The following is a 13,369-nucleotide window of genomic DNA, read 5'->3' as shown; positions in this document are numbered from 1 at the left end:
CTCCCTTTGCTCCCCAACAGCAGCTCGCTATCTTCTCTTCTGATCTCTGAGCTCTCCCTTGCCTTGTAAGGCAGGGTGCAATGATTTACTTTTCATCCCCAGCATTGTCCTCCTTCCTCTGCACTGCCAGGCTCCACAGACCACCGTGGACTTTGTCCTGTTTAAACCACTGGGCTTTATTTGCGTTCTGGCTTTGCTTTTTCTGGCTGTTTTTCCAAGTACCAAGCTTACATTTCCCTGTTGAGGCTGCCCTTGTGCCACTTGAATGGGGTGTTTATAGTTACCTTGGTCCCCATGTAAAATGGATGGTGTCTTTCCAACAGGGAGAGACAGCGCACTCCAGGGAGAAGGAAGACAGCTTGCTACCTCCAGTTCTGGGCAGACAGCTGGTTCTCACAGGTGGACACCATCTCCTCCTGCTCCAGCTCACTGGGGAAGGGGAGACTGTTGAGAAGCCTGTGGCGAGATACCCAGGCTCTGCAGGGAGCGAAGTCTCAGTGATACAAGAAGTAGTTACTATCATAAAAAAGTGGAATATTTTGATTTAAGCTAAAGTAGAGTTCCATCTGTCATTGTGTTCTTTGAAAGTCAGGTGGAATGTCCCTCTGATAGCATGTTTTCTTTAAAATGGTGTTTTTCATAGAATCATTAGGTTGGAAAAGACTTTTGAGAATATCAAGCCCAGCCGTACCTGTCCACTACTAAATCATATCCCCAAGCACCTCATCTACCTGCTTTTTAAATTCCCCCAGGGATGGTGACAAAAGCACCTCCCTGGGCAGCCTGTGCCAGTGCTTGATAAGCCTTTCTGTGAAGAGATTTTTCCTAATGTCCAATTTAAACCTGCCCTAATGCAGCTTGAGGGCATTGCTTCCTATCCTGTCACCTGCTATTCCATCCTATCACCTGTCACTTGGGAGACCAACACTGGATGTTGAGGCTCTGGAGCGAGTCCAGAGAAGAGCAACGAAGCTGGCGAAGGGGCTGGACAACAAGTCGTACGAGGAGCAGCTGAGAGAGCTGGGGTTGTCTAGCCTGGAGAAGAGGAGGCTGAGGGGAAAACTTATTGCTCTCTACAACTACCTGAAAGGAGGTTGTGGAGAGGAGGGAGCTGGCCTCTTCTCCCAAGTGACAGGGGACAGGACAAGAGGGAATGGCCTCAAGCTCTGCCAGGGGAGGTTCAGGTTTGACATCAGGAAAAAATTTTTCATGGAAAAGGTCATTGGGCACTGGCACAGGCTGCCCAGGGAGGTGGTTGAGTCACCTTCCCTGGCGGCGTCTAAAGGACAGGTGGATGAAGTGCTGAGGGACAGGGTTTAGTCTTTGATAGGAATGGTTGGACTCTGTGACCCAGTGGTTCTTTTCCAACCTAGTGATTCTGTGATTCTCTGCAACCTCCTTTTAGGTAGTTGTAGAGAGCAATAAGGTCTCCCCTTGGTCTCCCTTTCTCCAGGCTGAAAAAAACCAGGTCCCCCAGCCCCTCCTCCTCTGGCTTGTTCTCCAGCCCCTTCAACAGCTTCATCGTTTTTCTTTGGACGCTGTTTCTTTCCAGACCCTGTTCATTCTTTGGAGATGGTGACGCCTTGTGTGCGGCGTGATCTGTGCTGAACAGACGTGCTGGCTTCTGTCAGCGCCTCTGCTTGGAGTTCTCATCCGCCCCTAAGGCGAGGTCAGGCAGAGCTGGCGCCACCTCCAAACAAGCCGGAGTTCTGATCGTTGCGAACTTCCCCATAACACTAGAACGAGCCCTTGGAAGGCGCCAGAAGACGCGAAAAGTCCCTCGGCCGCCCCCCGCCCCCGCCCCCGCCCGGAGTTGATCCGCCGGGCAAGGGGCGCGCGGGGACGTCACTTCCGGCGGCGGGGTGGGGGGGGGCCGGGGAGGCGGTTCCAGTGCGCTTCCCCGCCGGAAGTGACGTCCCCGCGGCCGCCGAGCCGTGCGGGCGTGGAGCGCGCGGAGCTGGGAGGAGGCGGCGGCGGCGCTCGCGCTCCGGGCGCTCGACCCCGCCCCTCGCGGCCCGCGCGCCGCACCGCGTGACACCCCCCCCCCCTCCCCCCGCCCCCTCCCCCCCGCGGCCGCCCCCGGGAGCCGGGGCCGGGAATGCGGCAGCGGCCGGCGCCGCGCGCGCGCCCCCCCCCCGCCGCTGCGGGCCTCGCGCCGGCGGCGGCGGCGCCCGGGGGCCCGCGGGGATCCCGCTGAGGCGGCGGCCGGCCCGGGCCGCCCCGCCGGCGCCATGCAGGCCCAGCCGCTGCTCTACGAGTTCTTCAGCGAGGAGAACGCGCCCAAGTGGCGGGGGCTGCTCGTGCCCGCCCTCAAGAAGGTGAGCGGGGCCGGCGGGGTCGGGCCCGGCGCGGCCCGCGGTTGGGTTCGCCGGGAGGAGAGAGCGGCGAGGGCCGCTCTGCGGTCGCGGCCCGGGAAGCGGCGCCGTGAGGGGCGAGAGGGTTCGGCCCCGCTGCCGGAGCCGCTTCGGGCGCGGAGCCCGGCGCCCGCCGGCCTGTCCGGGGCCGAATCGCGGCTTCCGCGCCGGAGACGCGCTGCCGGGGCCGGGGCGGCTGCCGCGTTCCCGGGGCGGGCTGGCGGGCTCGGGTGCGGCGGCGGCACCGGTGCGGTAGTGCTGCCTAATTTCCCCTCGCAGTGTAGCCTCGCTCTTCTGGGCGTGTTCTTTGAGGTCTCCGGCACTTCGCGGCTGCGTCCAGTTCTTGGAAATCTTCTTGCCCGTCTCATCCGTAGCGTGTGCTGTTTGTGCCTTAGCCCTGGTGGGTAGTCGCTGCTTTGAAATGATATTTCTACGCTATCCATGTGACTCGCTGCATCGCGTGTTGCTCGGAAGCACCAGGACAGCCATCCGATGGAAGCCCACTTGGGAACTGGAGCTACCCGAGGTCGCAACCAGCAAGAGTTCATTCCTTTAGAGAATGGTTTATTCCGTGATGCAGCAAAGGTTTGTCCAATATGGGGTGAGATTCAGTGCTAATGACCGTAGGGCATAGAGTAAGGGTTAGAGGCAAGTCAGAGCTAAGACTTTGGCATTGTTTGCTGCATCTGAAGTGCAAGCTTCCTTCCCAATGGACAAGCCATTCATGGAATCGCCGTGCATTGAAGACTCTTGCTGAAGGATTTAATAGATAAATACATTGGGTGGAAATGGAATTTTGGAGTCTGAACTCAACAGAGAAGGACAATGATGACAAAGCTACCAAGGATGACAAACTGGCCCTGCAAGGTATCGTTGTCTTGGTTTTGCTGTGCTGTGTACTTATTTCTTACTGTGGGTAGAGGGGTGACAGGACTGAGGTGGAGTTAGTTCTGGAGGCTTCGCATTCAGACTTGTACCTATCTGACAAGCGTTAACTCTTTTAACATCAGCTCATCTTGAGATCACCGCCTGTTTCCTGTGTTCTCTTAGGCTGTCCCCCTCTGCTCCAGAAGCATAGTCTGCTGCTGCTCACCGTTACTCTCTTTGTCAAGGCAGAAACAAAGTATCTGTGATATTGTCATTTGCTTTACTGAAAAGCTGAATAGTGGAGTTACAGGAAAACTAGAGGGCAGATGAAAACATTAAGTTGTTGTCTTAATGGCTTCCTCATTAATGGAGAAGTCAAACTGGGTGTTCTGCTAACAAGCAGCATTGGCTGGGATCTTTTGCCCTGATAAAGGCCCCATAAGGGATTGAACCTGTCATAGGTTCCAGGTAAAACTAAGAACGTGGCAGTGTACATGTTTTGGCAATCATCTGTCATCGTTCATGAGAGGTGTGATCCACTGGCTTTGCAGCCAGTGGGTTTGAGACTCTGAACCCTTGCTCCGCTGTACCTGGAGGCCAGTGTGTGAGACTAGTAACGTAGAGAATGTGGCAGTGTATGCCAGTGCGGTCAAAGGGCAGAACTGTCCTAGAGGGAAGCTGGTGCCTCCTGCTTCTGCTGAATTGCCAGAGCATGTTATCTCACTAGGAGTTAGATTATCTGAGGCTCATCTACATCCTGGTTTTGTTATAAGAGAACCTGCCCTTTGTTTCCACTGTTAGCTGACCAGATGCTGACACTCTTTCAGGTAGTAACAGCAAGCTGCTTTCTGAACTCCAGCTTGAAACAAGGTAGTTGCACATGGTGAATTCCTGCATAGCTGTAAGTGAGACTTTGTAGTTTGGGAAGACCTAAGTTCAATGAATATCTCCAGTGGAGAAGGAGGCATTTAATTTAAGATTGTTACTGTATATGTACCGGGATGGAGTGTTTGCAGCTTTTGGGGAAAGCTGCCATGCATGGACTGAATCATTAAAATGCCATTGCCCTTTTGTAACTGTGAGTTGGCTCATAAGGTGGAGCTCAAACTACAGCCTCAGAATCACTTTCTTAAAAAGCAGGTAGCTTTCTTGGCTTTCTTTTTCCCCAGTGAGTTGCTTTGATTATGTAGTAAGAATAAATCTCTTCCTACGTCAGATTCTTAGGAAGGCATTTCATAAGACATGAACCTTAGTACTCTTGTACTGTTCAGATGATAACATAATCCCCTTTCTTCTGATTCTTTCTCAGATGCTGTTAAGATAGACTCTGGTGCACTCAATTAGGAAGAATATGATGTGTACTGAGGTGCTTCTCTGCCTTATCGCTGTTACTTTAAAGCAGCAAAAGAGGAGTGTTGCAGAGATCCTTAGTTGCTGACGAAAGACAGTAATTGTGATAATGAAGCACAAGAAAAGGAAGTAAAAAATAACAGATCATGTCTGAAATTGTAGTTGCAGAGATGGACAGAAGGTGAGATGCTGGCACTGAAGACGGAGGATACAAGGCACAGGAAACACCAGAACTCTTGGGTGACTGAAGATGGACATAAAGGGCTTTTAATTCACCTTGGAGAACAGACTTGGAAGGGTCACTTACAAAATGATGTCACCTCCAACGTTGATGTTCCTTCGCTAGTGAATTTATACACTTTATTCTGGTCATGTTTAGGATAGTTTTTCCAAAGCATCTTTCCTTGTGGTTGCATCTTTCTTGTATAACTCTTGTTTATGCGTTCAGAATTTCTCTGCATGCCCGTGACATGCTTCTTCCCTAGTGTGTTTGGTTTTACAGTGGAAGGTCTGTCATCCTTACTGATGTAAGGTACTGTTGTACCTTAAGCAGTTTGGTGATTGAGAAGAAGTACTTTCTCACTGTATACATAGTCTGCTGTTTGCTTACTTCAAGTTGTTTGGAATCGGTTAAACTATTAACAAGGAATGCTGTCAGAATTCGTTGTGACCGAAATGATTGGATTGATGTGGTTTACTTGACAGCTGAGGGAGATTTGCTTCCAGAGAGCATACTTCCAGCTATTCCATGTATCGTTTAGTTAGTCTTGCGTACCTGTCACGGAGCATGAGAGATGAGAAAAGCTGCCTCAGTGACAAGAGTGATCAGGAAGCTGTGGCTGGGAAGGATATTTCTACCTGACTTTTAGTTACCTAGTTCTTCAAATTGATAACAGTCCAGTTGCCACTTGCTACTCAGAATGGTGATGTAGAATATCCCTTCTGATCACTTTGGGTTGTCTGTTCTGATGGCTATGGAGGATGAAATTAAGATCTACTAATAATCTGCTGAATAAACTATGTCTGCAAATGTTTAGGTAGTTTTAGGTTTAGAAAAGATTTAGAAAAATGCTTGTAGTCAATGAAGTTTCACCTTCTCTGATAGTGCTTGGGAAGACAGCTTGGCTTGTCACCTTGTTACGGCTTCTTCCATTTTATTATCAAAATGCTCTGATAAATATAATGGTTTGTTGGTTTTGTTTTTTTTCCTTTAGACCCTTTCTTACAAGTACTTTGGCCACCACCAAGGAAGATTGGCAGTGTGGCAGTACCTGTACTCAGCAGTGAAGCACAGTTGTTCTTTAGCAGGCGTTGGCTTTTGAATCATGCTGTGACTTCTTGCCAGGATGATGGATAGTCTTGCCCAGATAGGACAAAAATTATCTCTAACCAGCAGTAGATGTTTAATTTTTATTGCAGTTTGTTTTGTAGCTTTAGAGTGCTTTTCTTCTGTTATGTGCTTTTTTGAAGCGGCTGGATCTTCTGCTGCTCCTGATGGAACTCGGTTCAGTGGTGTTCTCTCTGCAGCCATTCCCACATAGAATTTTTCTTGTGTGTTCTGTATTTAGCAGAACAAATGAGAACCATAAGCCTGATTGCACTGATTGTTAATTATGACTTAGGAGTGGTATCCTGGTGGTTTTGTGTAACACATGAAGTTGCTTTAAGAGGTCTTTGGAGAGGCTTTTTCATCATAAGTTGCAAATTTTCAGCTTTATGATCAAGGTAAATTAGACTTTTCCTCATGGCTGCATGAGGAAGAGGTAACTGAAAACTGTTGCTGAGGAAGTGTAGTTTAATATCAATCAGATGGTTAAATTCACTTTATGTGTCTTCCTTTCTTATCCATTATCAAAAATGTCTTTCTAGTGCAGGATGACGTGCTGATTGTCAGTATAGACACGGGTTTGGGTCCTCTTGTGACCAGCCTAGGAGTTGTTGTGTTGGACCAGTTGGAGACCAAGCCTCTGTGTAAGCTAAAGCTGGTTGGTATGTAGTCCTTTAACTGAAACATGTTTCTGGATTTGGTCTAGGTCCCTACTCTTCCTATGAGGCTTGTGGGAGCGTTTATGTTCTAATTTATTAAGTAGAATTTGAAAGGAATGATTTGAGAAAGCTTTATTTAAAATAAGTTGGTAAGGGTTATAAAGTAAGATCAGATATATTTATATTTGTATTATTCATTAAGCACTTTCTTTACTTGGTTTCGTTCACTTTTCCTGGCACTTTAAATTTATGGTTGCTTAATTTTTAAGCTGTTGCCATTCCTGATAGAAATTCCTTGCTTTTGTTGATTTTAAGGGAAGGAAAGAGGGAAGGGGAAGCCAGGTGGTCATATCATGGGGTTTTCCTGGAGTGCTACAAGTTTTCTTTAGGAGACACTACTTGTCTCTTCTAGTGTTCTTAAACAGAGCATGAAAAGCTGTTCAAGAAATACTGGCTCTGCTTATCTTCAAATAAAGAGCATCTCAGTCATTTCATTTTTGAGAATTTAATAAGACTGAGAAGATGGAACATTCAGAAAGGCAGTCAGATGAGTGGAGTGAAAATGGATTCATGGAGTCAGGGATTTGTAGCTGATGTAGATTTTATTTGTCCATTAGAATTTATTGGGGTATTTTGAAGAATTGAAGCTTTTATGGAAAGATCTTAAGCTGCTCTTTTACTAACTTCCCTTATCATAAGATAGACATTTTGGGGTGTGTGTAGGAGGGAAGGGATGGGTTCTGTCATTATTTAAGGGAGAGGTTAAATGTTTAGATAAGGGTCTTTATCTAAAGTTTGCTACGCTTCAGAAGTTGTTAGTCTTTTTTTATCGTGTATTCCTAACATAGGACTATGAAGAATATGGTGGGATTCAAGCCATATTCCTCCTTTTCAAGGGTGATAAGGCAGGGTGGTCCAGGTTTTTGTTTTGTTTTGTTTTTTAAATTAAAAATCTTAGCTGACTTTATGAGAAATATGGAAACCCCCTGGTAACTGATCTTTTATGAAACTGGTCACGTGACGGTGTATGCTGACAGATGTTCTCATTTCTTGTTTTCTCTTACTTGCATCTTACCTAGTCTTGCATTATGTCTTAGATAATGGGTGTCCTGGGACTTGCTTTGAGTACCCTCAAATAACACTGTTTCATTCTCTGTCTGAGCCTTTAGGTACTACAGCAGGGCAGATACTGAAATCACATGTTCCTATGATAATGGTTCACCAAGTGATGCTGTAATTTTCCTTGTTAGTCTAGTTTTCTTGCTTTCGCTTGTGTGACTTTGAACCCTGAATGATACTAAATCTCACTTAAGTAGCAATGAAGCTTGTTTACTACCTACCCAATATAGATAAAATAGGCTGGCAAGCCAGTGGCACCTCAGGATGTTTGTCTCTACTGAGATGGATAGTTATCTCATACTACCGTAGACAGTCTTTGAGAAGGATGATGTAATTGCCCTCTCTACATAAATGCTTAGGAAAAATGTTTGGAACTTTTATCTCCTGAACTAGGAGCAGGTTGTCGTTGTTGACTCTGTTTTGGCTTATGATGATGTTTCAGGTTGTGGCCTGATGTGGTATTTTTGTTTGTTTGTTTTTATTCTTATAGACTGAAAGAGTTGGGATGAGGCTGTTTTAGTCTACAGTCTGTTTTCTAAGCAAAGGAGAAACTAGAGCTGCTCTTAATCAGCCCAGTTTATCATGCTCTGTATTTGTACTGTTAGATTGACTTGGTAATTTAACATCTCTCGAAATACAAAGTGCTAGAGTATACTGTAGGTAGAACGTAATACAAATTTGTTCAGTTCTGCTTTAAAATTAACATTAAAGGCTGCATCTTCCAGGCACCTTAGATCAGCTCTGATCTTTACATGAATATTTCTGCAAGTCTGTAATTTCTGGTGTTAAGGTGTTCCAAGCTGGTACAGTATTTCAGATGTCAGTGTTTGAATTGTAAATAATGCTAGGGACCTGCTGGGTGTGCTGTTACTTGGGTACATCCACAAACAGGCTCTGTAGCTGTGCAGGATGAAGTTCTTAGAAAAAATGAAACTGTTGGTATAATCAAAATAGTTGCATTAGCTAGTCAAATGGAGAGAAGTTCTCCTGTTCTATTTTTGCCAGAGTGCTTTTAAGTTGAAAAAGCAGTGGCTTCTGGAGATGTTCTTTAAGACCTCCTGCATAAGGGTATGCAGTCTGCAAGAATCTAAACAGGTGATCTAGCATACTTAAATCTCAACAGGAGTTAAATGAGCACCAGGACTATGCCCAGACATGAAGCTTTCAAACTAATGAGTGTCTTAGCAGGCAAGTGGATTTTTATTTGAGGCTGTTTTGTGTTTGAACTTCATAAGATTTAGTTCTTGCTGTAACTGCAAACAGGAATGAAAACTCAGGTGTGAAATTATTACACTGTTATTTGAATAAATACATGGTTCAGTATTTGGATGAGACAGATTGTTGGGTTCTGGTGTAAGCTGATTAAGCTCTTGTGTTAGTGATTTGGAAAACTGGGGGCATTTTGAATTGTGTGCAGTAGAATAGTAAAATGGTGAAACTGGGGCTTGAAAGATGCATTGTGAAAGTTAGGAGTCATTGTGCTCTGGCATAATATTTGCCATCGGTGTAGGATTGAGATTAAACTGCTTGTCTGTTTAAGCTCTGAAGCACTGAGTTTTGTGTACCTGGAATCTGAACTGGTACACAAACCAGTTAAAACTCTGCTATTTTATGAAGTTAAATTACTGTCTGGAAAAGTAATGGGAGGAGTAAGGAGGATCATACCTTAGTGGATTTACACCAGTTAGAATTTACAGACATTTGTGATGTTCAAGTAAATGCATGAGGACCAAACTTTCAAAATCTCCCAACTGCCACTTAATACCAGGGTAATACTGTGGCCCTCTTTTTGAAGTGTTTTTTACTTTAGAGGCTGCTTTTTTTTTTTTTTTTTTTAAATCAGCATGGAAATAAACTTCTAAACCAGTCTTATTTTAGTGAGAGCTAATTGAGAATGGATTAAATAATTTAAAGGCTAAATGCTGCTAAAATCATTGCTATTTCTGTAGTGCTCTCTCTGTGAAAAAAGTTCTGAATTTGATTATTACAGACTGAGTGATGAACAATGAGTTGAAAAACCCTATGTTTGAAATGTCTTGTACAAACAGTGGTTTAAGAGCTGGGGGGAGAAAGATGTATATATGCAGGGGTTTTTTTTAATTGCACTGCTAAGCGCTGTTATTAATTAGCTGTTTTCCTGACATTAAACATGACTTAGCGTTTTGAGTACATTTAACATTTGAGGTCTGTATTTCTCTCAGGTGTAGCTGAGCTTCCTTCATGTTCGTGTGGTGTGTCTAAAAGCGATGTTTTGGATTTGCTTTTTCTGAGCTGTGGCTCATTTTCGTTATCTTTTTTTTTTTTTTTGCAGGTAGAGTGTGTGCTGTGGGGAAGAGCAAAAACTCTAAGCTTGAATTCTTCTCTTTCCTATAGGTTCAGGTGCAAGTCCATCCTAAACTTTCCTCTACTGAAGATGCATTACAGTATGTGGAGGAGTTAATTCTCCAGTTGTTAAACATGTTGTGTCAAGCCCAACCAAGAAGTTTTCTGGATGTAGAGGTATAGAGAATAATTATTACAAATCTGTAATAATTTGAACTGTAACAGTTAATATTTTGATCATTTCACCTAATTACTGTTTTCCTTTTTACATTGTATTTTTGTGTAGCAGGACCTTCCACATAAAGCCTGCTAAGTTACCTAATAGCTGATTTTCCTAACAATTTGTTGTTCAAGGCACAGTGAAACATTCTAAACTGTGTTGGTGTATAATAGATGGTGAGTGTAACTTGTATACATAAAGCAGACTGGTTCCTTTCAAAAGACTTTTTTTTCCCTCACTGATAATCCATGCAAATGATAGCTGCTTAGTCTGAGGCTCTGTGCTGCTTTCTCAGCATGGTGATTTAGGCTAATATATCCCTTGCCCTCCTGGAAACTTGAACAAAAATAATTCTGTCACTTTCTCAGAATGTGTTGAGGAACACTTCTTTCCTCTAGATAGAAACCTCTTCTCTTACAGTTGCCTTTTCAAAGATCTACAACCTCTAGCTCAAAAAAGCAGCTGGATGTTTCAGAAGAGAACTTGATCTGAGAAGAATTTCTGAGAAAAACTCATATGAGAAACAAATTAGTTAAGCTTCTAAGCCCAATAACATCTTGGTTGTCCTTTGTGCTTAACCATGATCTGAAAGCTTTGGTGCCCAGCTACAGACTCCATTTGCAGTGAGCCTGTTGATTTCCAGTGCACTGGGGCTGTCCCTGTGCCGGGTTAGGTAATAAAACAAGATGCAACTTCCTCATGTTCTGAAGAAAGTGGACTAATGGCAAAAAAAAACCAAAAAAACAACGACGCAAACCCATAAACTTCTTTTATTAAAAAAGGGGGTACTTGTCTCTGAGCTCAACAGTCTTGAATTTCATCCTTCTTTTTTTGAATGCTGACACCTCTAATGGTGTCTCAGTGTCCTGTTTAATGGCTGGCCTCTTTTGCAACATTGTTCTGGTCTGGCAGCTCAAGAGACAAGAGGTTTATGGAAGATTTAATGCTGTTTTTTAACAACACTAACAAAAAGCTTGACACGCAGCATTGCATTATTAGTCTTATGGCTGTGAAGTCAGGATGAGAAATGCAAGAATTGGAGATGATCAAGCAACCTCATTTTAGCCCCTTTGTGTTTACGCATAATGATGCTGTCATTAATTATGTGGTCATACACATTTATCTTTCCCCCAGGACACGTTCATTGTTCAGTCAGTCAGTAGGCTGAATGTGTTAGGGCAGTGAATTGGTATTAGATAGTGAGTGGGACTTTTTTTTTTTTTTTTCCTTTTTTGGAAGTGTTATGATGAGGGTAGAAAAAGAAAAGCCCATACTTTGTTAAGATGGGTGCCCCCTTTGTAGAATTGTATTCTGTCCCACATTTTTGTCTGACTGTTTGTTTGTGTACCTTGTCCTGTACCAGCTCTTTGTAAGTGGTCATTAACTTCATCTTCCTCATTTCATGATTGCTCAAATGAGGGTCATATTTACGTAAGTGAGCACTTGCAACCAAAACAGTCAGTGGGAACTGTGGTCTGAAAAAACAAAAGTGAAGTTACCTGACAAATTAGATTTCTGGTATCTATGAACACTGGGGCTGACAAAAAACAATGAAACTTGTGAACTTCCAGAGACCTGTGTGTGAGTTCCTGCTGGAGAGTTCAGTGCATGGGAGAACGTAGGTGTCCTCGGGCACCCTGACTGCTAGAAGGAGTAAACAAACTGGGGCGTATTGTTTCATAGTCTGTCATTAGGCATATTTTAAAATACGTCTGTGCTGTTGGACATTCTCTTTTCCAATTATGTCTATTGCTATTGTCAGAGCGGTTTGCATGTGTACAATATGGATCGTGTGCTGAACAGTAAAGGTGAAATAGAAAAGTTTTATCATCTCATTCAGTGACCATTCTGTACAGGTAATAAAGTGCTAGAATAAAATGTAGTCATGTATTTAAACAAAGAATTACCAGACGTGTGCATGGTGGGAGCAGATTGTACTTGCAGTGGCAACTTAATTCTGGCATTTCTTAGATTTTGAGCACTAGATTATTCCAGGATAATGATACTCTGATACAGCCTTATTCATGGAGTAAGCAGCATGCACCAAAATAAGAAAACTTACATGTGTTGTACAAGCTTTTATAGTTTAAATACTTATGTAAGTAATGGAAAGTAATTTGATAATGTAATATTGCTAAGCTCGTTCAGATTGTCCTAGTCCATTGTTGGTTTGTTGTTTTTTTTTAAGGATCGTGTTCAAAAAAGTTTTCCCCATCCTATTGATAAGTGGGCAATAGCTGATGCGCAATCTGCTATCGAGAAGAGGAAACGAAGAAATCCATTATCTCTCCCAGTAGAAAAAATCCATCCCTTATTAAAGGTAAGCTGTGAAGTAATCTTGCTTTTAGAATGGAATTAAAAGTTGACACCTTTCTTTCATGTAGTGTTTGTATGCTGCCTGAAATGTAAACAAAAAGGAATAAGAGTGTCTGTGTTTGTTATAGCTTTAAGTGTTCCAGTTTAGTTAATTAATTGCATACATTCCTTTTTGACTTAAATATACTTCTCTGTTGGATAAACAAACCTAGGAGCTCATTTGCTATGAATTTGATTGTTCTTGTTGCGTTTTGCGTGACTATGAAAATGCTCCAGAAACTTCTGGAAATAACCTTAAACATTTAAGTGAGGTTTGTAGTGCTGTTGTTGGCCATGGTCACTTCCACGGTTGAAGCAGCATCTGCGATGGAACTGTTTCTTCCGTAGGCCTACAGACTACTGTGTTTCTGTTACTAAGATAGGCTGTGGGTATGTGGTGAATGTTTTTGAGTAGGGTCTTAAACTTATTGCTTTTAGTTGTGTACACTGATGGTGTGTATTTCATTTGCTGAGTAACAGTGGAATGCTTTTTGTTATTCTTTCAGGAAGTTCTGGGCTACAAAATTGACCACCAAGTGTCCGTTTACATAGTGGCAGTATTAGAATACATTTCTGCAGACATCTTAAAATTGGTTGGGAATTATGTGCGGAACATAAGACATTATGAGATTACAAAACAAGACATTAAAGTGGCAATGTGTGCTGATAAGGTAAGTCTAGCTCTTGTTTCTCATCTTAACAGGAGTTTTAGTTAAATTTTGACAGGACAATGTCTATTCCTTACCGAGTACCTGAGTGTTGTACTTTTGAAACAAGAAATTACTGCCATAAAATA

The 13,369-nt window shown here is 43.5% G+C and overlaps 1 protein-coding gene across 3 annotated transcripts in view; it reads left to right on the top strand.

Annotated features, from left to right (window-relative positions):
* Positions 1-2,169: 2,169 nt before the first annotated feature.
* Positions 2,170-13,369, top strand: part of SOS1 (SOS Ras/Rac guanine nucleotide exchange factor 1) — a 48,132-nt gene continuing 36,932 nt past the window's right edge. Inside the window, exons 1-4 of one of the 3 annotated variants that reach the window (XM_069852898.1) lie at positions 2,170-2,318; positions 10,050-10,175; positions 12,407-12,538; positions 13,080-13,244. In XM_069852898.1, coding sequence (XP_069708999.1) covers positions 2,232-2,318; positions 10,050-10,175; positions 12,407-12,538; positions 13,080-13,244 — 510 coding nt within the window. In that variant the 5' untranslated portion in view covers positions 2,170-2,231. Of the gene's footprint in view, positions 2,319-2,723; positions 3,222-10,049; positions 10,176-12,406; positions 12,539-13,079; positions 13,245-13,369 lie in introns of those variants that run through there. The other 2 variants (XM_069852896.1, XM_069852897.1) reach the window with 2 other exon arrangements.

This window comes from Phaenicophaeus curvirostris, chromosome 2, assembly GCF_032191515.1.
Source record: "Phaenicophaeus curvirostris isolate KB17595 chromosome 2, BPBGC_Pcur_1.0, whole genome shotgun sequence".
NCBI classification, from domain to species: Eukaryota; Metazoa; Chordata; class Aves; order Cuculiformes; family Cuculidae; genus Phaenicophaeus; species Phaenicophaeus curvirostris.
The sequence above is the reverse complement of the archived record's forward strand: the minus strand, read 5'-3'. Positions and strand labels throughout refer to the sequence as shown.